The 27,986-nt window shown below is 41.4% G+C and overlaps 1 protein-coding gene across 4 annotated transcripts in view; it reads right to left on the minus strand.

Moving 5' to 3' along the window:
* The window catches only part of PDCD6IP (programmed cell death 6 interacting protein), a 29,974-nt gene extending 11,770 nt beyond the window's left edge, over window positions 1-18,204 (minus strand). Inside the window, exons 1-8 of one of the 4 annotated variants that reach the window (XM_057431386.1) lie at window positions 17,972-18,204; window positions 12,195-12,249; window positions 10,395-10,464; window positions 7,899-8,026; window positions 7,185-7,338; window positions 4,311-4,411; window positions 1,655-1,771; window positions 347-569 (exon numbers count right to left, since the gene is read on the minus strand). In XM_057431386.1, the coding sequence (XP_057287369.1) occupies window positions 347-569; window positions 1,655-1,771; window positions 4,311-4,411; window positions 7,185-7,338; window positions 7,899-8,026; window positions 10,395-10,464; window positions 12,195-12,249; window positions 17,972-18,177 (1,054 nt within the window). In that variant the 5' untranslated portion in view covers window positions 18,178-18,204. Of the gene's footprint in view, window positions 1-346; window positions 570-1,654; window positions 1,787-4,310; window positions 4,412-7,184; window positions 7,339-7,898; window positions 8,027-10,394; window positions 10,465-12,194; window positions 12,250-17,971 lie in introns of all 4 variants that reach the window. The other 3 variants (XM_057431384.1, XM_057431385.1, XM_057431383.1) reach the window with 3 other exon arrangements.
* Between the last annotated feature and the right edge of the window lie 9,782 nt (window positions 18,205-27,986).

Genomic DNA, 27,986 nt, shown 5'->3' on the forward strand with positions numbered 1-27,986 from the left:
GGTTTGTTAAGGTGGTACAATTTGATACCTTTCCCTTGTATTAGTGCTCTTTCTGAAATTAAAAGGCTGGTTTAATATACAAAATACAGTTGATGAGAAAATATGAGAAAAATAAGAGAAGAACACATTGCAGATAATGATCTTTGAGCTGTGGTTTATTCTTCCATCACCAAGTAGTGGAACACCAAACTGGAAAAGACAAACCACACTCTCAAAATCACTACTGTACGCTCAATAGCATCCCAAAATAGATGTTGACCCCGTCATGGTACAAATGAACGCTGGTGGTGGTACCCGGGTGTCACGAGGTGACAGTGACCCTGTGCACTCTACACACTTCACTCACCAGTGAATTTCTGACTGAGCGGAACAACAACTGGAGTGGACTTTACAAGACTGGCTTTTCCAATGGACTCCAAATCTTTCAGGTCAGGAACCCGGTCATGGTAAATGAAGTCATTGTCTTTCTTGGCGGCTGTAAGCGCACGGTTGATTTTGTCAACCAGATCTTTCACATTTATATATTCATCATAACGAGACGCCACCGTCTTCACTAAGTCTGCTGCATGCTGAAAGAGATTTTTAAATACAGTTACAATTAAAATAACTTTGCTTTTTCCTTTCATCTATGCTTGGGAAAACAGCTGAGCTTCCCAGATAGCCACAGAAAAATCATGGTCACAAGTTAATTTACTATAGAGCTTAACAATAATAGTGAATTTGATACCTGTCATGGGTGAACACTAAAAAACAAATTAGATATTAATGTTCTATTACAGTGAAGTCCTAGGAGATCCGCAAAGCAGAGTTAAACTCAAGAACAAACAACAGGTACACCTACATCTATCACCCAGTAATACAGCCATAATGTAACTGCTATTAGAAGCTCATATAGGCACCTCATGGTCAGGTAAGCATACAAAATAAACCATGTTTAAGGTTTCACTGTGCACCAAGTCAATACATGCATAGTGGTAACTTTCAAAGTGTCAACAGGACAGTTTTCTGCAAGCCTCCCAGCTCTCTGCCTATCAGTAAACAGATACTGCACACAGATCCTACAAGGTCAGCTGAAACAGCACTTCATCTTTACTTGATTTCCCCACAAAGCATTTGAACAAAACAGTTATTTTTAGCTATTTTTCCCCGTTGTACTTAAGACAAGACATTACTCATTACAACATCTATAGCCAAGTTCCTCTAGAAACCAGATAGAGAGGCAGAAATCTATGAAGCCTAAAAATACAACTGTTTTATGCTTTTCAAAACTGTCCCAGATTTAAATCAGGATTGCAGGAAAGGAGTTAGGTTTAACCACGCAGACTTCTAATGTTATGGGGACTTAAGAAAATGTATTTTAAAATCTGTTATATTAGCTATACTGAGGTAAGAAGCCTCTGCAAATGTAAAGACGAAGACCTAACGTGTCAAGCAGTATCAAACTGCCCAAAAATCATTAAAACCCATCTTTACAAAGGCTGCAGACACACCTCTCCTCTTTTTAGCTGCTAATGATTAAATTCATGTGAAAAACATGCTTTGCAGTTTTTGAGTACGGCTCATGCTTGGTTATTTGGATTTCAGTACTCTGAGCCAGCTTTTCAGGATTTAAAGTCTTCCCATAGTATTCAGAGCAGAAAACTCCATTACCCACCTGTAACCTCCCAATTTCTTCACCAAATTTCTTCTGCTGCTTTGCCAGGATAGACTGATGATACTCTGCATTGGCCTGCATAATGCAGTGCTTTGCAGCCAGAACAGGAAACACCTCCTGGAAATAAAAATACTGACCAGGGGAAAGTCCAACCACATTAACCACCACAGACAACATGGGATGCAGGAAGAAAAAGGAAGAAGAAAAGGAAATTAGAATCACCCAATTAATGGTTTAGATAGGTTAAAATGTTAGAGGTAAATGTCAGAGGCCATGGGACTTTGCATGGATTGAATCCATTCTTTGTTTTTCCTTGGTTTGATCTGTTGTTGCAAAACTCTGGGTGTCCACTATCTCAGTTAAACTGTGATTTAAATTCAAGCCATGAAGTCACAACATTTACTTCAAAGATTAGAAATGCATGCATATATTAGAAAGGATAGTTGAAAGAACGCACCCAACTGCCCCTAAGAAAAAGCCAAGACACAATGGTTTGAGAAGGTGTGGGGAAGAATACAGTCCTTTGGGGGCTTCTGTTTGGTTTGGCTGTTGGGATTTTTAATTTAAGAAGGCAAATTCACTTAAAACAGCAGTAGATCTAGCAAGAAAGGAACTCTACAATTACAAAAGCAAGGAAGAAATAAAGAGCCCAAGTAACTGCTGACATGGAAAGCAACTTAGAAATCATTTTTACACTTATGTAAATGGACTTATCTTTGCAGGAGTAACAACCAAGACATGAAGAAAACATTATGATGCAGCCCACAGTACAGGCATGGTCTTTGATCAAGGATTTGGCCTTACTGTTTTATCTCTTAAATCCAGGTGCACTGGAAAACCACAGTGATGCTATAAACACCTCAGTATAAAAAGACCTGCTTCTTCACAGATGTGCAAACTTGCTGCAGCCCCAGAAATAAAAACAAATCAAAGAGGGTAAATGTGAAGGTGTGGGAGGCCTTACAACTGGAATCTGGCACATCGTATCAACCTCTATTTCATTTCACACTCCTGAACACTTAGCTGTTCTCAGAGCTGGTGTTAACTCGTGGAGCCAGCAAACCTTACTATATCCTTTCACATAATCAGTTGACGGATTACTTTGCACCTGGAACAGGGAGCAGATCTATGGCTTAGAATGGTCCACAACCAAAGACAAAGCAACGCCTTTATTATATCTTATTGCCTCTCAGAAATGAGTCCCTGCCCATGGCAGGGGTTTGGAGCTAGATGACCTTAAGGTCCTTTCCAACCCTAACTATTCTAGGATTCTATAAGACCTAAGCGAGAAATTGGCCCAATCCATAAAATGACACAGAATGCATGAGAGGAAATATGTGCACACATAAAATCATCTAGCAAGCTGCAGCCAAGCAAGATATCAACTTAACTTTAAAAAACACCCTCCCACCTCTCCAATACATCTGAAAAGCACTGACTGGCCGACAAAGGCATTTGTGCAAGGTATTGCTTAAGAATAAAAACACCTACTTTTACTTCAGCACAGTAGCCCTTACTCATACAGTTCCTAGCATTATCAAGATTCTATACCACATTAGAAACCCAAGGGAGTGGGGGAAACATTACCTGACTTTTTTTTCCCCTGAGGGAACAAAAATGCTTTCAGCAAATACTTTGGCAACTGTTTGACTAAGACTGCACATCAAGTTATAGAACCAAACATCAACCACTTCCATTTATCACTAGTAATAATATTTTCTGGTGTATTTTTAGTAAATCTAGTACATTTCATATCTTCCTTGTAACAAGAAAGACCTCTGCAATAGTTATCTTAAGAGTTTTGAAACCAGCTGCAAATCTGGAACAAGGGATGCTTCTTAGGGACATGCACGAAAAAGCACTACAGAAAACAACCTCCTCCTTAACTAGATACAGTTTTCCAGAGTCCAGGAATATCAAAAGTAAATAAATCTTTTACTTCTGTAACACTGCATAACAGATTTTGTTATTTTATGATTTGAATGTAACTGATACATTTGATACACTGAAAACTTGCTCATTTTTGTTATACAATACATATATACAGTGTGAAAAAAACATCCTTCTGCATCTTCCAAATCCAACAGCACTCAAATGAACACTCAGGACTAAACTGAAACACTTTACAAGTTCAAGACTGTTTTGGAGTGGAGAAAGAAAAGAAGGCAGGCAGAAGAACAGAGGACACACACACTGACTTCCAGTCATGCTTTTCATGAACAGGTAAGTGAACAGTACCACTGTATTCAGCTGTCAACATGAGAGCAAATGTCACAAATGCATTGAGACTAGAAGCCAGTTAAGTCCCATTAGGAAGTGTTAAGTTTGAAAAACAGGTTTAGTAAGGCATTAAGTGCTAAGAAGGCATCCCTAAACGTCATCATAAACATTTCAAGTTCACTTTAGATGAAATGTGTTGCAAATAAACACACTTCATGTAATAAGATTTTACTTAAACAAAAACCTAAAGCCCACACTTTCTTAGATTCTTCACTCTAGATTCTTTCTTAAGATTCTTCACAATTTCAAATTACAGGTTCAGTTCCCTTAAATGTAGCAATATGTCAGCTTTTCTTGAGGATACACTTCAAGTACACTGTAAACAGTTATTCACAAGAACAGCTCGTCCCAGATTATCGCCATCAGAGTTACTAACCTTGGGCAAAGTATCTTTATATTGACATTGTTTGTAAGCATCTCCATAGTAATCTGCAGCTTGATTAGCTAGTTTAGCTATGATACCATCTTTCATTTTATCTGGGGGAAAGGGAGAAAAATAATGATTACCATCAGGTTTTACAAGTGAGCAGGTAAATGACTTCAAACAGCAACAACCGCATTCTGACAGTACAGCTTGGCTTGATAACTCAAAAAGGTGGGATTCCATTCTTCTGTTGACATCCAGCAGCAGTTTCCAGATTTTCTACTTGCATCATGACACTGAAGGTTCAGGCAGTTGTACAGGAAAGCTCTGGGCAGCTGCTGACATAAATAACCACAGCTCCTCCAAGTGATATCCACTACTTCATCAGAGCTGCATGTGCCTAAAGGCGGCGGGTATTCCCTGCCTCACGTCCTCAGCCTGTTCCTGAAGCTAAAACTGCTAAAGCAGGAACATGCTGGCTCTATCTTTATCTCCTTTCATAATCACCTCTGGCCTGCACTAGCAATTCAGCCTTCCAAGAGAGGGCAGGCTATCAACACAAATGCCAGCCATCCACTCGAAATAGCAGCCCTTACAAACAAGCATCCTTCAGTTCAGGTGACTTTCACATACTGCCAGACTCATAACCATGGGGGGAAGGGGGGGAGGGAAGGAGGCACATGGGGAGATTAGGAAATCTGCAGAGTATGCTTAATTGCCAAAATTAAACCAAAAGAATTCCCAAGTGGTCATTCCTGCATACTCACACATCTATCTACAGCACTTCAAGCATGAGCTATGATTGAATCTATTTACCTTCTATGAGGTAAATGCCAGAAAGATCTTTTCACTGTGGAACAGGATTTAGATGACAAACAGAGGAAGGAGTCTGAGATTTAGCAAATCACTTCTTTGTTAAAATGTTTCTGTTCAGTGCACTAAATATTTAATAAAGCCAAATGAAATAAAACTTGAGTGTCCTTCTAGCCCCACCTAGTGTGTGGTAGCTGCATCCTCCTCCACAGAGCCTGAGCTTTAAGGAAAAGAAAAATATATTGCCATATTAACTACATTTCCTTTAACAAAGTAAATGTTAAAGGGGACTCATTTCTCCATGCAGACAGCTCCAAGTAGATCTTTTGTAATCAGATGCTTTAGTTTTACTCATATAACTTTAAAATATCACAGCTACAACACAAGCTTTAGGATGGAATAGCCATCACATGCAGACTTAAAGACACTTAAACATTAAGAAAGGCTCAGAAATTAAAGAACTGCTGTGTAGTCATGCAGTGGAGTTAGATTTCCCTGGCTAATTTGGGTTTTGCCAAACGCTTCAACTTGTGAATAAACTTCGGTTCTATCAGAAATACCACTATGCTAAATGGACTGTCTCGCACAAGAGCAACCAAAAGACTGCAACTAAGGTAAACAGTCAACACAGCAAGAAGCTAAATTTGAGTTTTGAGATGAAACTTGGAAGCATTTCCCCTTGAAAAACAGGCTGCTGACATTAATCACGCTGTCAAACACGATTCTTCACAAAACATCTTTCCTGCAAAGGGAAAGAACCTCTACGTGTGGCAACACCTACAGCCTCCATAGTCAGATGATTATCAACCTTACTGTCCTTCTAACACTGGCAAACCTGTGGTCCTGGGAGCAGACACAAAAATCTTGATTTCTCTGGGCACACATGGTTTGGAACCAGTTTTGCTTTGACTTTTTCATGTTTGGGTAAGAAGAATCCAGGTGACAGACAGATCTATTTCTCATGCAAAATGAGGTTAAGCACCTGCTTCTGCCCTGAAGAAAAGTTCCAGGCGTTTGTTACACGAATTTATTTCAAAGCAATGTCCAAATAGCCAGAGACTAAAATAGTACCAGCAGAGTGATAAAGAATATAAACTTAATTTATCAGTTGACTGGAGGACAAGAGTTTCTCCTCGAGATTCTCCTGAAGGCAGTAAGGCTACAAGATTTTTTCAAGGATCTTCCCTGTGAAGAGAAGAAACATCCCAGTTAAGTTAACCCCTTTCTCCACTATACTCCAAACAATGCAGGGAGAAAGCAGTTGATGGTCTATCACACGTGACCCCTATGTCCTTAGTTTTACTTTTAGTTATCTGCAATCTCTAGATGCACAACCTCTTGTAAATACAGACAGAAAAGCAGAATAGGAAAGAGAAAGAGATCTTGTACCAAAGACTGGACTGTTCCACAGGGAAATTCTTTCAAGCCTATGTTCTTTAACAGTTATATTAGAACACGCAGCCTCTGAATCATCATTTTGCAATCACCCTTTAACAGTTAGGGACACCAGTTTTTGTTCTACCTGCAGAACTTCATTTTCCAAGATAAACTGGGCATACCCAAAGTTAGACTTGGTCAGAGTTCCTCTGTCAAAATTAGGAGCAAACAGATTTTGCCTCCTCTAAACTTTTAGGACATTTCCTTTCTTTCCTAGTACAGTCATTTCTTTCTAAATTCTCAAATCCTTTTGCAGACAGGGGAGGAGGGGGAGTAGTGGCAAAACCCCTATGAACTATTTCTAGTACTCTCAGTTTAGAGACTGTCTTGTTCTCAAGGGGGAAAAGGAAAACACATAAACCAACAAAATCCTTTCTAACTGTGGAGACTAAATGTTTTGGACATAAAAAGGAAAGGCAGATAGGAAAACTGCACTGTGAGGTGAACCTTTAGACAAAAGTGGCACCTGTAGTTTGCCTTTAATGACCTCCAAGGGTGTGGGGGGAGGAAATGCAGTAAATGCAAAACTAACTTCTGAAAGGCCCTTTACAACCTCTTAATAACTTGCCACACTTGTGAGCTTTTGTGGAAGTTGGAATGAGCACATGAACATACACGCTGAAGATTAAAATATACCTCTTGTAGCTTTCAAGAAGAAGACTTCCTGGGCTTGAGCCAACATTATAAGACTGAGAGTTCCAACTGTGTCTGGAGAGATGTCCACTGTAGGTTCTCGATTCAGTGCTGACAAAACCGTGTCTTTAATGTGTTGGAAAGCACCACTTGCAAACTAAGTAAAACAAAATTATACATTATCATTCATGTTTCCAAAAAAGACTTTCTCTCCTACAAATATAATATATAAAGCAATTTTTAAAAAGAGATTTTTTGGAGTATGGTCTCTTATTTATTGTTTAGCCATTAAACAATTCCTTGTTCTTGGAACCACTTACACCGATACATTTATCAAGATGGACTACAAGGAAAGGTATACTGATTACACCTAACAACATAAGAACACGGACATTTTAATGCATACCATGAAGAAAGACATTATTACTGTAAAATTTGTTAAAACTAAAACTTGTACTAGCTAGAATTATTAAATCTTTAAGGTGAAGGTTAAAAGTTACCAACACGCTTGGGGGAAGGAGCATACAGAATTCTAGGGGATTAAATTCTTCCAAGCTGGCAAGTAAGTACTTAGCCAACTGCCTTTGCAATTAAGAGGGAGAAAAGATGTGTATATATTTATGTATGGGTATATACAGCTTTAGAATTGAGAGATAGTATTTGATGTTCTGAGATTAATTATTCTGAATTCCTAAGCATAAGCACAGAGCTCTGTACCTGATAATGCTTAGCTGCAGCTTTTAGTCCTTCATCATTATCTAGATTCTGTTCTGCTGCAATCTGGCTTGCCAACGCTCCACAGTTGAACAAAACACAGGTCTTCTCATACCCCAAACTTGCCAGAGCTGCAATCAAGACGGACAGTTACCCGTAGTGTTAAGGCCATAAACCTTAGTACTAAGGCACCTATAGATGAGGCCAATGCTACCGATATCTTTACTTAAGATGCCAACAGTTTCAAGCCAAGAGAAAGAAAAACAAGCAAACAACCCCAATCATACTGAACTTTTCATGTTTGAAGTCATCCTCATCAGGAAAGCTTTACATAGTCTAATGTAGTACTTGCACAAAATGTTTCATGTGAGGAACTATGCCGAGTGGCACAAAGCATAAAAGCGGTAGTATAAAAACCCTTGCAATACAGAAAATAACTTTAAAGTCTTTCTAACTCAAGTACAGCTTTTTGCTCCTGAAGATACAGAAACACAAGTACTACTGAAAGCTAATCTGAAATATGAACTTGTATGCATTAGCCAGTTTACAGTAACTGCCCAATTATATGCTCTTACTGCATCCTGAATGCAAGATTAACTACCCTTCTCTCATTGAGGCCAAAGACTTTTGCATGCTCTTGTGTTACTGTTTATTGCAATGCAGGGAATTTTCCACCTCTCAGAGCTATCATTTCAGATTGAAAATGCTGACAAATATCTTGGTTATGTGTGTAATGAAACAGCTAAGGATTTACTTAATTAAAACTTGTGCTCACTAGACAGCAATGTAGCCTGCTCAGGCTCGACTCCTGTAGTACTTCACAAACCCAGAGGATGGAGCCCACACTTCTAGAAACAGTAATACCTGAACAAGAACCATTTTGAACCTATTAATTGCTTTCAAAGGTTATCTGCCGTATGCAAGCACTGGGAAACCTGAAGACTGCAGATATGTACAACTGTTAGAAGTGTTTAGATGTTTGTCTTGGAGAACACAGAAAACTCAGCTAGCGAATCTTCAATTTCCCAAACCCACATACAACTTCTAAAGTTATCCTTAAACCAATGAAGTACTATAAGGGCACATTTGTTTTTTTTCCACTAACATCCAGCCTCCTTACACAGCTACAGATTTATCTAACAGATCTCTGAAGTTTCTATGTAAGCAGCTGTAAATCTGGCATGCCATTCTTCCCATTGTGTTTCTGAGTGAAAAGCCTTATACAGTCACTGGCTGTATTTCTGCAAGAGAATAGTAATTTATCTAGAACATCTCTTTCCCGTAGTTTATTTTCCAGATTTTTTTCTAAGATGATCTTGTGCAACTTAATGCATCATTCAAAAGACTGAAACAAACACAAGAAAGGAAAGAAAATACAGCTTTAAAGTTTCTGAAGTGCAAAATTACTTTATATGAAGAATTACTTTACACTCCGAATTGCATCTCAAGTGTGATTTACAGTAAGAACAGCTGTTTAGCAACATAGATTCTCCTCAGACCCTTCTGTTTATAGCTCTACCTATTAACCTAAGACAACATATTTCAGATTACATGCCATGCTGTGAACTGGGTCACTTCTCAAGCAGCCACAGTATCTGTCAGCTACCCTTGTGATACAGACTTGGGATTCAGTGGGAGCCGGGAAGAAAACAGTTTGCCACAACAGCATGAAGCAGAGCTCTCAAGTCACAGCCCTGTATCTCAGCTGCATGGAAGTTTTAAACCAAATTTCAATCTGGGTATAGGATTGAGGAACAATGACACATAACTGAACAGCTCCTCGCTTAATTCAAAAGGATTTAGTCTCAGTTTCTCCACTGGCAATTGTTCCAAAACCATTTAATGATCCCGATTTTGCAGTGCAGAATTGTCCTATATGACTAAAACGAATCACAGACTCAAAACACCTTATATTTGCAGGAAACAAATGCTTTTTTCTTTCCAAGAATTCAAATTTGTATGAAAATACTGTATAAAGAAGTAGTAGGAAAATCCTTTCAGGGCACTGTAAGTGCCTTCCATTCTCCTGAATGAAATGTGCTATCAAACTAGGTTACCGAAGCCAGTTACCATCACTTCCCTTCTTCTGGAATGGACTCACCCACTCTCAAGTACATCTCATGAGGATCTTATTCATGTAGAGGAGTAAGAGCTGGATTAGCAAAACCTACTACTATGAAACTTCATGTTAACTTGAACAATTTTGATTAATGTCAGTTGTGGCTGCTCCCCGAAGTCTGAGGAGCAGACAGCGTAACTATTATCAGATTGCACATCTGTTTGTGCCTCTGGAAAAACCAATACTGAATCTCAATTTTATAGAAATGCTTTGCATTTATTCATTACCAGTGGTGAAGTGATTAATCTGTTACCAATAGAGTTGGCATCATTTGAAAGCTATGTTGAGAATACTAGAAAGACTATTAACAACTCAGTGATATAAACACATTCTCAAGCCTTAATATCCTGAACACTTGCACTGCCAGTACATTCACATACCCAACTTGGCAGATCCTCCAAAAAGTGATCCTTTATCAAAAGCATCTTTCCATGTAAATGTTACACAGACCTGAAAGTGGTGAAAAAGAAAGATCTTGTTTTCATATTTAATCTCAGAGAGCTGCAGAAAATATCCCAATTTCACTTATTTATCCTTCAATAGTCCAACTGTGTTAAACACTTCATTCACTTGTAGCACCACAAATATTCTGGAGGTTTCAGAAAATCATTAAGGATTATTAAAAAAAACAAAACACAAACAACTACCTTTTTTCCTTCAGGTTTGCTCAAAACATTTCAAGCAGAACAGACAGAAATGCTCAAAATAATCTTTCAGCTCTGCTCATATTCTGAGTGACAGATAGATTTCTTTCCAAACCCAGATATTCCTCTCCCAGTAAGTCTGATGGTCTGGTATACTCACAGCTAAAGGAAACCACCTAACCAGGCAGTTTCCACTGTTCCATACTGGTAGCATATTTGGAACTGGTTTGTAATACCAAAATTCATTTATTTTTTGAACATTATCAGGAAATGCACTTAGGAAAGACAATTCAAGTAAAACCAGTGTGGCTTATGTTACAGTTCCAGTGCGTACTTCATAGGCAATGCAAATACTTCAAAGAATCTGCTCAAGGTTCCACAATTTAATTCCTTATTCAGCTGATCAAACTAGTTGTACACAACTTGTATCATAGTATCATATCAAACCAGAAAACATAGTAAAATTACTTGTTTTAAAATGCTTGGGGAGAATAACTTCAGAAAAGGCACAGTACTGCTTGGTGATGAATTTTCCTGCACTAGCATTGCAGCTAGACACTGTGGCCCTCAGCTGTTCATTGCTGCTTCCACTGACAACTACTTCCCTCTGATGGAACAGTTTACAGCACTGCAGAACTTCCTCTTCATGTTTACCAGTCTTCTAGGTCACCGTATGATGATCATTTTCAACACTAACAAAAGTGCAGTTCTCGGCTACAAGTGAATGCAGCTATATGCAAAACTCAAGTCAGCTTGAACTGCATTAAAACTACTTCCTTACTTGTAACCAAGTCCAAAAAGAAAGTTTTTCCTTTAATTATAATGTTACCATTTAAATATGATTTCATCAAGAACAAAATGCAAATTCTGTCCTATTTGTCATCACTTTGAAAGAAAAGATACATCTTTTTCTACCAAAACACAGGAGCCTATAGCTCTATTCCAGCCTCCACCTGAGGAGCACTCCAATGGTCAAGAGTTAAGCTGAATTTCCCCTTAGAGATAGAGTTCTGAAGAAATATGGTAGGAAAAAAAAAGAACAATTTAATTTTTAGATAGATACGATGTTCATTATGACTTTTGTAGGTGCAGAGGCGGGAATAAAGAGGTTAAGCTCTTAAGTGGCTTATTCTGTTAGGTGTTGTGAATAAAACACCTGTACTACTTCAAAAATCATCCATTACTTAAAGTTTTCCCATAGAAATTATGTTTTTAAAAGCCTTTAGAACACAGTATGAAAAAAGACTTCTTGGAAAAAGGAGGGTTGAAGAGTAATCAGCACAGCACAACTCTTTCCAGCCACCAGCCAAAGTCAAAACGTTTCCAAATCTGTAAAATGAGGATAATTATGGCCATCAAAGGTGACATTTCAGTAGAAAGTATATGTGAGCAAAGACTAGAAAATGAACAAAGATTAGAAAATTAAGGCTTGAAGAGATTAAATGCCTCGCCCCACAGCAGTACTGTTCAGTGGATTAGGTACAGGCTTGGAAGTCATACATTGTAGGCGCTGTGGTTTTGATAAAGTCTTCTTACCTGATTTTCAGAGAACGGAAACTTTGGCTCAATTGAACACAGCTGATCGTAGTATCTACAAAAAATAAAAGAGAAGAGCTAGTAGATAAATCAAATCAAGAGTTTTGTTTCTTACACTGGCATGTAAAGAAAAGGGTGCAAAAATCCCACACAGAAGTTGTGAAGCTCATTCATAACTATGGAGGATCTGCAGGACAGGCAGAAATTCTGCCTAGAGATATGTTTCCAGCAGAGAAGAAGTTCAGTAGGAGGCAATCTTTCACAGATAAGGTGAAACCGTGTTTCAGTCAGAAGAGTATCACAGATGAAGCTGACCCATTCCACTTGCTGATGGGGCAGTGGATTAGAAAAAAATGGCATGCTAATGAGTCCCTGTATATGTATAGGGAGGCAAAGAATACATCAGACATTGAGTCATGCTGCAACAGTAAATTAAGCACAGCATTTAACATAATGTTAACAAGCTACACTGCACTCCCTTGATCTGAACATTATATCCCACTCCCCTACAATTTCTGACTCTTCTGTTTAAACTTCAGTGTCTTTGAAATAGATGCCACTGCCTTGCACAGTATCAACTGGAGAGCCTAGTGCTTGATTACTTGATCCTTTACTTGCAAGCCTAGTTTTCATTATATTGTAGTAGTCACAGTGAATTAAAACCAAAACATTCTCTGTGCCAGTATTTTGTCTACTCCTAGTGAAATATGTTTGGAAAGAATGCCCAAAAGATAATACAGCAAGTATAGAATGGTACCTCACACAGTCTATCCAGGCAAGAGTCAGCAATTCAGTTTTCCTGACCTGTACCCTCCACCTGCACCACTTGTTAAACATGAGAGGCTGGATGCAGAACAGAACACCTTTAAACTGCCTACTGCTGAGAACAGGTAACATGTAAAGCCCGTTTCCTACACTATCCCTGTAACACTTGCCATACAGGCATACACCCAACACTACATTGGTCAAATTCCTTTTTTAAGAATTCATTTTCCCAATATACAAAACACATTGTACTAATGAGTTTCACAGTCTGTGAAACAGGGTTAACATTGTTCCCATCTCCTTACATGACGTTATTAAATATCTATCACTATTGATCTAGACATGAAGCAGATGTACAAGGTGTATGTTCTGCAAGCAATAAATGTTTAAAAAGTCAAGAAGCATTTTTAGAAGTCAAATACAACAATAAAAATAATGCTAGCATATTCTTCAGCGGCTTACATCTGCCAGTGTACATACTACTACACAATACTACATAATACTACAGCTTTCTACTTCAGCCACTGCAATTTAAGACACACTATATTAAGCCTAATCAAAAGCTACAGTAATCTGCAGCAGTAACCCAGCAGGACTTACACTAACAACCGAGTTGAAAGAAATTGCTCCTAAGGTTAAAAAGAAAAAAGTCTGCAGATATTTACTGTAAAGGCACTTTAATCAAGATTAATTTTTACTTTTAATAGCTTACCAAGTATGTAAAAAGTATAGTTAAACTCCTAACACTGAAGATACCTGCAACCGATTTAAACACCCTTCCTTCACTGCCTTCAGCCAGTCTCAACACAGTTCTCATGTGCTATCACAAAGAAAATGAGATTTTCCATGCTTCTTCCTCCTGCCTCAACTTAATTTGTTAACCAAAAGCCACTAATAAAGCCAAGCTGTCTTCCCACATTCCACAATTACCCTGTCCTCATCTGCCAAGAGGGGAGGGCCAAGAAGCAAAGCTTGCCAAATGTCTGTGTGAAGTTGGGGGCACCTAAGCCTAAGCATCAGCCCTTTGCAGCAGACTGTTCTTTGTATGCCAACAGAACCACAAAGAAAATAAGCAAAGGAGGTGTAGGTTCCTTGCAAACACGTATATTGCTGCATTTAGCATCAATGAACACCAGTTAACACTGGACTTTTTGTCTGCTTGGTTTTAAACAAGTTTAGAACTTAGGTTCCTATTTCTGTTACTACTTTAAGCATGTGATGTCATTTCTTTTTATTAAGGAACTTGAAATTCTATTTAAGACTTGAGAGCTCTTTAAAAAGCCTAAAATCATTTAGTTTAGTAGATTAACATATATAAATATAATGGAATACACAGACCAAACACATATAGAATGTCAAACAAAGATGTTAATCACAGCAGTTGAAAACTAGCAGTACAGAGAAATAAATAGTGACGGAAAGGCCTTCATCAGATGCACAAGTCTATTACACACTGAAAGGTGAGGCAAACATAAAGGTGTCATTTAAAAACATTTACAGTAATCTAGCTATCGATACACAAATAACAGAAGTTGCCATGCAACACAGATGAGTGTTGGGTGTTTGGCTGTGCCAGTGATACAGAGAGCCATGCAAACATCAACTACCTGAGTTCTAATAGTTATCAACGGGAGGGCAGAGGTCAGCAACACAGATCTAGTTCTCAAAGACAACAATTTTTCAGCAAAACAGGCATTACACACTCCTAAATGATAGTAAAAATGAGTTATAGCACTCCAGTGGGAAGTCAAGGTTTAAATTAGAATTTAATTAAAATATATGTATTACATTAAAAACCTCAAATCCTGTTCCTCTTTCCAAGGATCACAAAGGAAAATCTCCTTCAAAACAACATAAAAGAGACCGAGATCCCTCTTTGCTTTCCTAGATAAGAACAGGAGTCCTGAATCCCAGCTGGAAACCAGAACTACAACTGCAGCCCTCAAGAGATTGACCGTTTAAAATAAAACCACACAAACAGTCCCCCTTTTCCCTTATTTTTCCTGTTTTTAAAAGGACTACAAGAATTACTGGTAAAATTAAACTACCACCACCACCTCACCACTCCAGAAAAAGGAAATGAAGTCCAGGCTACCTTTAATATTAAGAAAGGCAGCAAGGAATCCCTTCAAGCTGTAATTATAATCATAAGAAGAAAAAAAAACAGAACACCAAAACCCACACCACTAAATCAAATCTGCTATGACAGAATTTAAGGAGAAACATCTGTACCAAGTTCACCTACGTCACCTTCAGAGCACTCAGATTCCCACTAAACAAAGAAAGCTTGGAAGGAGGCTGAGGTCTTTCCCAGTTGCACTGTGCCCCTTTTCACTGGGCATCTCAAATACCTGGCCAAGAGAAGCATTTGCGCTCAGCAAACAGCAGCACACCACGCTCTTCCAAAACTTTATTGGTTCCTGTTTGCCTGGGAAATGGGACCACAACCAAGTTCATATCTTACATAAAAGAAACGTGCAGTAACCAGTCAGCAAAATGAGGTTTCTAAAGATTACAAAATTGTGGGCAAATCCTGGATTAATTAGCAGAAGATTAAGGCCTCATTTCTTAACAGTTAGTGGTCTACAGTGCTCTACAAGGTATTACGGTCTATAAAAAGCTCCAAAGAAGTAAATGGATGCAAGAGGCATCCACATCTTAATCAGCTCTTCCAACCTTACTTCACTAACCAGCTGTAAACTCGAATGAAAATCTTGCTGAAGTTGTTACTTAAACATGACTGAGTACAACTCAAACAGCAACAGGAAAATCCTGGAAGTTGGAGAGGTAAGGAAATTATCAGGAGAAATGCAGGGTGCTCAGACTCTTACGCTCTTTTAGCCATAAGCTCAGCTGGATGCTCCACACTTCAGGTGTGCAGACGGTCTGACTTTTTAAACTGCATCTTACAGAGTACTAACAGAATTTGTCAGAGTATTCTTACAGAATAAGTACAAACATTTTCCAGCAACTGCAATATAAATGGTTAGACAGGGGCAAACCACCCACACCTTGTTAGAGATACAGGAACACAGACAGCTGATCAGTTTCATTAACAGTTAATTCAGACCCTCATCTTATCTCACTCCCATTGTAAAGAGAACAAGTAATCGCAAAGGATACAGTTTAAAATGCAGGTGCTTTATCAGAGGAGCTTCTGTGTAGCAGAGAACTGCATATGGAACTGACTCAAAGGAAAACTGGTAATTATGCCATTGCAAGTGGTTTCCCCTCATTATTCAGAGAGAAAACCTGAGCTGAAGCTGCATACTGTGGCTTTAATTAATGGCCTGCTGGCACTCATAGACAGAGGTCCCACTCAGCCCCTTGGTTTTCAGCAACACTACTTTGATCCAGTTTTGCACTAGCTCTGAGGTTCATCTGACTGTCCACTGAACTCATCCAAGTAGTTCACTTGTCAGAATGTCACGTACACCTTCTGTCTCCCAGAAATGGTTCAAGAGAAGGACCACAACTGAAGAGAGGGTGATGTAAACACGTTAGACATAGGGTGAAGCCATACAACATGGCTGGGCCAAACAGGCATTTCAGCTAGAAACTGATGACAAACCTGATGGGCACCATCAGTAAAGGAAGCTCAACTCTAGCATTCAAGGGGAGATAACAAGATGCCTTTCAATTTGCATATCAGAGTCCCTCCTTCACTTCACAGAAGCTTGCGATTTCCCTGACCTTCAAACGCATATGCAGTAATAAACAGGAGTAGAACAGGAAACTAAGATACCATAAAACAAGATTAGTACAATCACAGCTTTTATAGCCCAAACACCCAATGCAGGGCTGATAAGCTCAAAAAACATCAGCAATTCATCTTACAAATCTTGTTTTCTTTTCAATAAGTCACTTGTTCCTTTTCCATTCCTCTTCAAGTTGGTAAACAAGAAATTTGAATGAACCCCAAATGTATTTCTACTTGCTCATGCTATTACAGAGACGTCTCCCTGTACTAGAAAATCCCTCTATCTTTTTGCCTTCTTTAAAAAAAATGAAGTTGCTTTCACTATGTAAAAACTCACATTCTGGTAGTACAAGTCTTTGCTCCAAGCTTTGCAAATAGAAGTGTGTATTTAGCACGACTCCAACAAATGAGTCACAGTGGCATCAGTGAGTAGATGAGCTACAAGAAATGGGCTCAAAATATTTCCAACACAGAGAAACACCTCAGCAGTATTACCACAGCAATGCTGCAATCCATAGATGTTCTACAGAGATAGGAAAGTGCTTTTGCAGGTGATGGAGCAGTTAGCCCTAAAGTATGCTGTCTGCAGTTTACCAGGCAGAAGGCACAGATTAACCATAATACTCCTCTAACCTGCGATAATTCCAGCACAACACGGGTACGGGTAAGTTTTCCGAGTACAAACTAAGTGTGCTAAGTGGAAAATAAGGATGTGATTTTGCAAATACGTTAAGAACACGGGAAAAGGAAGGAAAACATACAGTAAATAAATAAACAAGTAAGTAAATAACTAAGTAAGGCTGCCAGCTGTAACAACAAAATGTTAAATAAAAGGCAGACCTGCTCGCCTTTTAAAAGCGAGCCAGTCTTTCTGTCCTTTCTACCCAGACTCGGCGGCGACGGGCAGATTACAAACACCAGCAGGGGAAGCTGGCCGGGACAAGGCCTCCTGTCCGCGCCCCGCTCCCCCCCCCCCACCACCCGGCACCCCGCAACACCCGAGAGACTCGGGCCCGCGGCGGGGAGGCAAGCAGCAACCCACAGGCCACAGAAGCCGGCCAGGCAGCCCAGGCCGCTTCCTCCGGGGGAGCCCTCCGCCCCGCCCGGGCCGGGCCACCCACACCTGGGCCCGCCCGCACCTGGCTGCGGTTGCGCCGCACCCAGGGCCCAAGCCGGGCGCTGCCGCCACGGTCCCCCCCCCGGTGCCCTGCGAGGGGAGGTGCTAGCCCGCCCCACCGGAAACGGGAGAAGAGGGGCGGGATGGCGGAGTCGGGTGGGGGGGGGGGGGCGTGAAGCCCCGGCGAGGCCTTACCTGAGGAGGGTCTCAAGCGCGCTCTCGTGCTTGTCGAGCGGGCGGCCGAGCGCGCTCTTGCGGAGCTTGCTGAGCTCCTCGGCAGCGCGGCAGTGCTCGGCCTGCGCGTCGCCGCCCGGGTAGCTCTGCTGAATGAACTTGCACAGCGGCTTGGCCAAGTCCACCTCCGCGGCCTTCTTCAGCTGCACCGAGATGAAGTTCGTCATGGCCGCCGCAAGGAGCAGGGAGGCGGCGGCCAGCACCCACCGCCGTCACCGCGCCCTCAGCCCGCACCGCGGCCCTCGCACCGCGCTTCCGGGATCACCGCACGCTCCCCGACGCGGCGGCGTCACGTCACGCACGCACACGCACGCACGCCCCGCCTTTTCAATCGCGCAGGCGCGGCTCCCTAGGAGTTGTGGCGGCCTGAGGGGTGGTTGTGTGGGGGGCTGTGCCACAACGGTTCGGTAACGCCCGGTCGGCCCGTTACTGACCGGCAGCGTAGTGCTGCAGGAGGGGGTTATGAGGCATCCGGAGAGCGTTTAGAGCACGGGGAAGGCAGAGGAGAGCTGGCTGTGCCGCCTCTGGAGAAGCGCCGTTGAGTGAGAGACGTGACGGCGGAGCTGCGTTAAGGGAGGCTTCGGCAGCCGGTAACGTGAGCCCTAACCCCCACCCCCGCTGAAATTCACTCTGTAGTTGTGGATCTGCCATTCTGCCACGCTTGTCCTGACCCAGCACAGCTCAGTAGGCAGCGCGGGCCGTCTGCACGGCTGGTCTTGCCTGAACACCTACAAGGGATGTTCAACCCGTGTGCTTCCTTCTTCTGCCACTTGTTCCAGGTGGCTAACGCCGTAAGCCGGCTGTTTTACAACCCCTGTGCCCCGAGGTGATGATACCGTGACAAAGAGTGGTAAAAGTGCTTTTAAAATTACGTGGAAGGGTTTGGTGAGCGCGAGTTCTGCTGTAAAGCCGATAATCCCTCTGTTCTGCCAGTGTACTGTACTAAACGGAGCTGCCTTTGTGTCACCTGAGGAAGGGCTGAAGAGAAGGGCAGAGCCTGATAAATGACTCCGGGCTGCTGCTGTCGTCGCTGGGAGGGGCAGATCCTCTCGCATTAGCTGTGCCCTTCCGCAGCCCGGAGTGCAGTGGCACAAGGCAGAGGGAAGGGAGCGATGGAGTTGTCCTTCTGCTGCTGCTTCCAGTCACTTTCAGTGGTGTTCAAGTAGTGATTCTTGAGAGACTGGCCAGGGTGCTGCTGTTACAAACACCCAGCTCCATTTCTCATAGCTCAACCAAAACCAAGCAGTAGTTGACTTGAATTTACATTTTGAAAAGTACACATTTGTGTGGTACAACGAGTACAGCAATGAATACAGAAAGTAAGCTGACCTCCCTTATATGCATGTGAGTTCCTCACTGCTTTTGCTTTCCCCAGGCTTTATTGCCCACATGTAAGTGTTTGGTGTCAGCCATGCACTGACTGCACTTTCATGGACCAGGCAAAACCTCCACTCTCACAAGTTTAGATTCTGATTAGTCTTAAGGTACAGTCAGCTGGGCAGTTGTCTCCCTGTATTTTCAGCATCAGGACCATGCAGGGTATAGTTATCCTACACAGCATTATAAGGTCCATGGCTGCCTAAATATGGAAGGTGGAAGCCATCAATACCTTCCAGTGTCACAGTCATAAACACGGAAAGGGTGTGGATAGGGAAGGGCAGAAACTGCAGCAGTGAGATCACAGTGCTACTTTGGAGCCATGGTGACCTTCAGATGGCTGCTGCTTAACAAATGCAAGGGTTGTACTCCTAAAACCTTCCACCAACACAGCACAAGAGTCTCTCTTTGGCTTAGAGCAAGTTACCAGACCTGCAAGCATCTAGGTGATTGTCTTCTTTCCCACAGGTTTCTTCATAAATTAGTACTCCTCTGAAGGATTTGTTCCAATTATTACAATTATAAGCAGTGATGACTTGTCTCCTTGTAACCTCTGACTAGTTAAGTGCTATTTCCTAATTTAGAGATGAGGAAGCCACACAGTAGTTACCGGTTCAGGGGGGTATAATCTACATCTTGTGACTCAGTCCTGTGCTTTAAACAGCAGGCTGCGCTTCCTTCAAGAAATTTGTGATAATATCTAAAGGAACCACTTTAAAACAGGTTTCTCCTAAAATGGTTGAAGTAATGCAGCATAAGCAGGTTACAGCCATGTTAAAGCTTTAACAGCACGCCTGATGTGTTTTAGTGTAGGCAGATCATTCAATCTCCCCAGTTTTCCCCTGTTTTCCTAAACAACCATTCCATATAGATAGATGCAAAAGCATTTCTGAAAGATTTGCTTTCAATACATGAACTGGCTTGTCTGCATGCTTCGTGGGGGTTTGTCTCCCATTTTTAGACAGAAAACTTCTCACTCAACTCTGGTGTTCTATTTTACACCTGTTTTCTGTTCACAATTTGTGTTACAGGTGTTTCATTGAAGCAGGATTTTATTCTGCATTTGCTGCTTTTTATTCTGTAGATTTTGATCCTGCTGCTTTATTTGTGCATTATTTGCCCTAATTGGCAAACAGCTGCTATACTAAACAAATGGAAAACCAGCAAAAGGAAGTGGTAAGGCAGCTAGTTAGTCATTTTGTTAAATCTGATGGTCCTCTTGCATAAAGCTTCATTTAGTCACTCAGATCCAACCCCAAACTGATGCTCCTAATATAATCTTCTGGTGACCCAGCATAAGGTCCAAGTCTTTTATCACCATTATCTTCTGACCATGGGTTACAGGAGTGATTATCATCAATTTGCCAAAATGAGGGAATGCAGAAAACAAGTTGTATGTCAGAAAAAACTCTGAATCTAAATAACCCTTCTGGTCCTGCTGCCCATGTAGAAGAATGTGTAAAATTCTTATGTCCTATGGGTGAATTTTCTCCCTACAGTCCCTAATCAGAAGCAAGAGGAAGAATTCCGACCATTACCTCCACATATGACACTCCTTTACCTTTTGTTTCAAAATTTAGAGAAACTATTAGTCCTATAGTCCTCAACTTTAATGTGTGTTTATATAGAGAGTTCTGTACTGCTCATAGGTGTGGGGGGACCTGAACCAGAAGATACACTGGTAGCAAAGTCAGCTGGCAGAGGCTGTGCTTGTCCTTGTGCTTGTAGAGCCTCATTCACAGGAACACTAGATACAGCATCCTCCTGCTGTTCCAGTGTTGAATGAGACAAACGCATCTTCAGTCTAAATTCCAGACATGATACAGGTCAGGATGAAGAAATGAGAGGCTGGAGAAAGGAGAGGACGGGTCTAAATCAATACCTACTGAGGGTAGATGCTTCTGTGTAGTGGTAATTACAACAAAGTCACCTTTCAACCACAAGCTAAATAAGGATACTGACTGTCTGATTTTTGCTTGAGGAGAGGGTGCTGCCAGAATGGTCTAGAAGAAGAAGGGCATCACATGCATAGCTAGTGGCACAGAAAAGAACCTTGTAGATGAACTAAATTGTAAGCAGGTGCTGAAGTGAGAAGGTTAAAGAGAAGATAGAGGTGAAGTAATATGAGTTTAGATGAGATGTTAGAGAGAGAGAGAATACACAAGGCCTGGAAGTTGTTGACCCAGGTAACTAATTTTACCTGCTGCATTGTATGAAGATGGATTAGAGCAGAGCAAACAAGGAATCCAGCCAGCATTTTCCATAAATGGCTGCAGGAACAGTAACTATTAGGCCAATTAGAATGTGGCCAAGCATTTTCCTCAAGTCTCAGCAGGCTTCAGAAATATGCCATGTTACATTATCACATAATGATAGTGCCATTGCTTGTTACTCAAACATGCCACATAAACAGGAATGGACAGCCCTCACTGTCCCGTGTCATGGTTTGTACTAGTGGGTCTTCATAATAAGCACTGGAAGTATTGCTAAAGTATTTTCAGATGTCCTGTTAAAAATCTGTGGTAAAATTATGTCCCATTCAAAAGGATTTATAAGATTTTTTTTTAAATGTTCTTTTTACTGTTTATACTGTTCCTATTGCTGTGAAGATTCCCAAAGCAGAACTTCTGGAAGACAGCAGCAACTTTCAGGTCAGTAAGAAATAGCTGAGAGGCTATTAAAACATGTTTCCCAAAAGCTGAAGGTCAGGATTAGCACAAGAAGTATAAATACAAACATATAACATGCTTTTTTACAGTGCACTGAACGGGCAGAGTGCACAGCTATTTACTGAATCCAGCCTTACCTATAACATCCAAAGTCATGCATGAGTATTTGACTTTGGGTTTGTCACGGGGACTCGGTAATCAACACGTTTTGGTGTGGTTTATGGTATGGTGTTTGAAAAAAGCTCAGAGCCGCCTTCTGCAAGTCTGTTGAAAGAACAAAAAGGTTTGTTCTGCCTTTGTCCAGTGTTGAACCATTGATGCTACTTAGTAAATCATTAATTCTGCTTTACGTAGCCTTAGGAATGGAGAACAAAGTACTTGTGTTGTATTAAAAGCAGGTGAAAAATCAAACATCTGCTGCTTATGATAGTGGATCAAATTTTGCCTTACTCTGCACTTATTCTTGCTGTGACCATCTCCTTGAACTGTCATAGGATTTCAGAAGGCCCGACTGGAGATGGGTAGTGTTCCCATGTTATCACGTCTTGAATTACAATTGAAAGGAAGAAAGGATTAATGCCCTTGAAACGCGAGTGGTTTGCAATATATGCTTCCCCTAACTATGCTGGGGTTTTACTGCTGATTTTAAAACAATAAACAACTGAAACTTATGCATATGATTCTTTATTCATTCCAGAAGAGAGAAGAGTCTTTATTTCACAGTTTGCTCTTACAGGCTTGGCTAATTAAGCTCCCCCTTAAGATGTGAAAGTCAGAAAGTTTTCACTTAAATTCTGTACTGCTAAATAATGCAAATATATCGACAAGGGGAGGTAACAAAACAGATGAAAGCTACCCAGGTAGCTCCAAGTGTCATAGTTACTGCGACGTGGGGTATACCTAAAGCAATGGCTTTATTTTACTCACTTTAAGACACTGCTTTCTTTATTTAAAGCATTATTGTATTTCACACTTGATATTTTGTCCAAATACATCAATCCTTTTTGAACCAAAGAACAGAGTTGCCTTAAATGAAGCAGAAATGAACATTTCTCATTTGTTGGTATTGTACAATATGTAAATAAATTTTAGATTGCTTTTGCCTGTATATTCAGTGCAAGACGAATCGCTTTTCCTGTTTATTTAATTACAATTGCAAGACTTGACTAGGAAACTTGTTAGGTTTATTACATTGAAGAGATGAAAGAAATTAAATCTGGTTAATTGAGGAACATCTTTTATAAGTCATCATTGAGTTAGCATTTATTTCAATAGTATTTCCATTTGGAGTCTTTCTTATCCTGAAATATCTTAGAAAATATTCAAATAGAAGCAATTTTACATAGTTTGAAATAGATCTGGATGGAAGTAGGGGAATAGGTAGCCAGTCATTACACAGCATAACGCTTGCAACTATAGAGACACCACTTCTTGCAACAGAAAAGGAGCAGGACTGTAAATGAGGTCTAGAAATATATTCACTTGATAGATTTCACTGAGAACACTACTGAAGTTCAGTTCTGTCATTCAACAGCCTTCTTATAGCAAGGGAGAGGTTCACACCACTAACCAATCCTCTCTGTTGACAATGAGCTGTTTCACTTTCAGAATTCCAGGTGGAGAAGAGCCTGTAGTAAGTCCACATTCAAGTATCTAGGACTCCTTCACTGCACAAAGCAGTCTGGGGTTTTGAGAAGACACTAATAAATTCTGTCCCTTTTGTGTGCCACAGCAGAGATGAGCTCATTGCTCACATGTGGGGCAGGAAGCATCTGTCCTTGTGCTGGGGCATGTGCCTCTGCTCGCATGCCTGTTGCAGTGGCTGCCCAAACACGCGGTGCAACCCTTTGCTGCTCGCTGGGGTATTTTGCCACCTACTCACTAATTCAGCTGAACAATGAGACACTGTGCTCTGCCCACTCATAAAGTGAGGGGTTTGGAGCCAAGGTGAATTGAAGCCAGATGTACTGTTAGCGTGCTCATACGGGCCAGTCCGTATCACTGTGTGTACTGCCACTACACAGGTGACATCTCTCGCATAAAAGCCTGTTGCAATCAGGGGGCAGAATTTATCATTACCTGCTGAACAGAGGAGAGCCACACTGCTGGAGAGGTAATGGGAGATGACAGCAGGGGCCAAGACCTAATTTATGCCCAAGGCAGATTACAAGTATGTAAGGAGAAAAGCAAAGACCTGATTTAAAAGCTGTAAATTTGAGGTTTCTCATTCTAGTGTGGGAGCTGAGTAGGTCATTCCCAGGAGCAGAGTCCAGGAAAAACAGCTGGGGTCCTTATTGTCTGGAAACAGCCCACTGCAATGCACAACAGTTTGGGACCTTGCAAAAAAATAGGAAAGATCAAATAAAGATGGAAGAGCCTGAGCTCGGGATTGTGCCATGGTCAATTGATGGAGCGGCTGATGACCTTTCCCAGTTCAAAACATCTCCTTTATGCAAGTACTGCTGGGCTTTCAGAGGGTCACCTCTAATAACAACACAGGGAACCTGCTGCTGACAGCAGTGAGGCTTGTCGTGTCATGCTGCTGAACTTGTCCATGATAGGAGGGTTTTATCTTGCGAACATAAGGAATCAGAACCAAGTCTCCACTGCATAATGTAACAGGCGCCATTAGGGGCAGCTCTTCTGCAAAGTTTGGTCTGACCACAAACATTTGGGGATAAAGAGATGGCCACAGGATTTGCTGGCAACACTGCCAGAGGATTCCTCCTCAAAATGCTTGCTTTGCAATGTTCAAAGGGGAAACGACAGACAAACATGCACCAGGGCAGGCTGCAAAAGCGAGATGCAAAAAGTGTGGTTTAATCTTCTACTTCATCGTTCTCCTGCTGTATATGAGCAAATGTGGTGAGAGCAGGCAACAAACCCAGCATCAGCAGCGTGCTTCTGCACAGAAAAGAGGAGAGGATGGTTTGATCAAGGGCTTTTTTACAATACATGCCTTCTAATGATTTTTATTCTTTCCACCAAAGGAGATAACTGTGGAACAAGTTGTTTCTCATTGTGGTAGGACATCTGTAGGACATCACAGGTCTGACTCAGACATTAAAGGGAAGAGTTTGGGAGACACTGGGCCAACCAGTTTGTGTTATGAGGCTGCACTTCAGCCAACACCTCTGCAAAAGCTATACAAATCGGGGCAGATTTCAGTGCACTGTTTGTCAAACATGATTCATCCTGGCATGAAGTATCTGGACATGGCCTGACTAATGCCAGTGCCTAAAATGCTACTGTAAGGAACTTTGCATACAAATTAAGTTCTACAAGCTCAGGAGGTGATCCCTAATGCCTGCTTCACGAATCCTCAGTTTGCTCTGCTTGCCCTTCCCTCTGAAGTTCCAGGAAGTTCTCATTGCCGTGTACACAGACTGAGATTTTTGTAATGAGTCGCTCTTAGGGGGAAAAGAAATCCCTTTTCTTAACTGATGCTTCCTTCTGTGAGATCAAACATTCAGCTGGTTTGTATACACAACCCTTCCATTCACACTGACTGCTATGAACTGTCACGTCATGTTCCTTTTAAACCAGCATGCCCAGCAATCTAACATTGGTTCCTCTCAGAGATGTTGACATATACAGATCAGATGTTTCAAAGAACCTGAGATAGTATATTCCTGCTTCAACTATTATGTTTAAATAAACACTTAATTACTATCCGTTCTCCATGCAAGCGTGGACAGGCTGATCTCAGCGGTCACTTCTGCAATCAGCTGTCCCTGATGATACAGTACTCAGCAGGAGTGTGACAATGACTAGGCATAACTGACATTAAAGTGTCCTTGGAATCACTCTAGAACAGCAAGTGCATTTCACAGAGTAAGAAGCAAAGACTGACCACTGCTTTACAGGCAGAATCCTTCGTGCTCCTGTAACACCAGATGTGCATGTGTCTATCCACTTCCAGGCCTGTGATTTTGAGTATCCCTTCTGTACCCCTGTTTCTACATCTGCTTCCTCCACTCTTCGCAGGGCTGAAGAACCCTGTGCTGGGGATTGCTAAGCTGGACCTGAGTAACCCGAGCAGCTCAGTGCATTTTCCCATGGCATGTTTTGTTCCTCCTCACGACTGTCATTGTTTCCATGTTCATCTCAGCAGTATTACCTGCTTGGCAGTGCAGTTTATCAGTGATTAATGAGATACCTGTTTTCAAGGGTGAAGCAGCTAAAGAAGTTTTTCTTTACTATATAGAAGACACAGTGTGATTTTTTACTGAATGTACCTAGTGTTTATATGGGAATTACTGAAGTGTTTTATTGGCCATAAATGTATGCAGTGATTCAACGGGAGCCATCGCCGCGTAAAACTCATGTAAGGTTAAATACATGCACATCAAAATAGGTGCCCAAAACACAGCTCAGTGAGAGATGAGGAATTTCGCTTGTGATGGATTCTTTGTTAAGAGTGAAGGTAAAGATGAAAACTTAAGGCTCACCAGAATTCTCTTTCAGAAGTGCTGTAGTTGTACCCAGTCATTTGCATTCTTGGGCCATGATGTGCTGACACCTTATCTCATCAGTGACAAGCAGAAAGTTGGCTCAGACTCATTTCCCCTCCTGTTTTCCCATACACTCACACAAAATAATGAACCATGTTTGAAAATGGCGTATTAGCCCTGCATGATTATATGCAGGGAAAGGGAGGAATTAAGCATGGTGACTTTAGGAAATGGAATGGGAAAGCTGTAAAGAATGGAGGGCTGTGGCTGAGGTGATGGATACGTGTGAAGAAGCACCAAGCTCAGGTGCATACAAGGGTCTGTGCATAGATTTAGGAGCACTTTGTAAATTAAATTAGAGAATAAGTGAAGCAATCATCTATTAATAGGCCTATCCTGAATATACTAGAGAAGTTATCTGCCAGAAGCAGCCTCATGCCAGAACCAGACGAACCAGGAGGTTCTGGTTTGGTAGAATTCATTCATGCTGTGGCCATTAGCTGTCCCTGTCTTTCCCCTTTCATGTCTCCCCACATTCCCAAGAACACCCGTACCAGAAGAGGTCTCCCCAACAAATGAAGCAGTTACTGGGCTGGTAGTATTAGCTGCAGATCTGTCCATGCATGAAAGGAGCCTGAGGTGTGGCCGAGATGTTTTCTAGTGCTTGTCATGCTCTGTGCTGAAAAGTCCAATGGGAAACAGCAGGTAGGGCCACTCTTAGGGTAGCTGGAGTTTTTCCAGGGAATTACCTGGCCTGTGGCAACTTCAGAACGAAGATAAGTAAGGATTTTTTGTGTTAGCTTTCTGCTCTGCCCTGCACCTGAAAGGAGCTGAGCTGTCTGACACTGTCTCAATTTTGTGGTGGTGTCAGTGCTGCAGAGGAAGGACACAGCTGCATGAGTTACCCTACAGGCCAATACAAAACTGCTGTCTGAAGCAGCATGCGGTTGTAAAGAGCTAATGGTTGAACATATGTGGAAGTGTCCAGGTCACTCATGTACAGCACGGTGCAGAGATCCCTGCTGGAGCCCCACCAGAACTACTTCTCAGAGCAGAAGCCTTTGTAAGTGTGCAGCCCGAGCCAGAGGGTACAACCCACAACAGTGACTGTCCAGGACAAAATGCTCTTCTCCCTTCTAAACATTCACTGCTAGAGGGGGATAAAAAACCTAAAAACCATTACCATGTAAATCACATTTCCAGCCTCACCCTTCAGCACTGCCTAAATAAACAGGGGTTACTGACAGAAGTGATAGGAAGCTCATTTTTAATAGGCACAAGATAAAGCAGAAAAGAATAATATTCATGCCATGCTTTTGACTTATTTCCTGAGAGGAGCAGCCTATCTCTTCAGTCTACTACCAACTGCAACTGCCACGCTGACAAAGTCCATCTCTCACTGTCTTTACTGCGCAAAGCTGTACTGTGTTAATTTAATATTGGATTTTCTCCTTGTTGCAGGATCAGCTCTCTGCT

This window comes from Pezoporus wallicus, unplaced genomic scaffold (assembly GCF_028554395.1).
Source record: "Pezoporus wallicus isolate ANWC-B61680 ecotype Strahan unplaced genomic scaffold, APGP_CSIRO_Pwel_v1 scaffold_11491, whole genome shotgun sequence".
NCBI lineage: Eukaryota > Metazoa > Chordata > Aves > Psittaciformes > Psittacidae > Pezoporus > Pezoporus wallicus.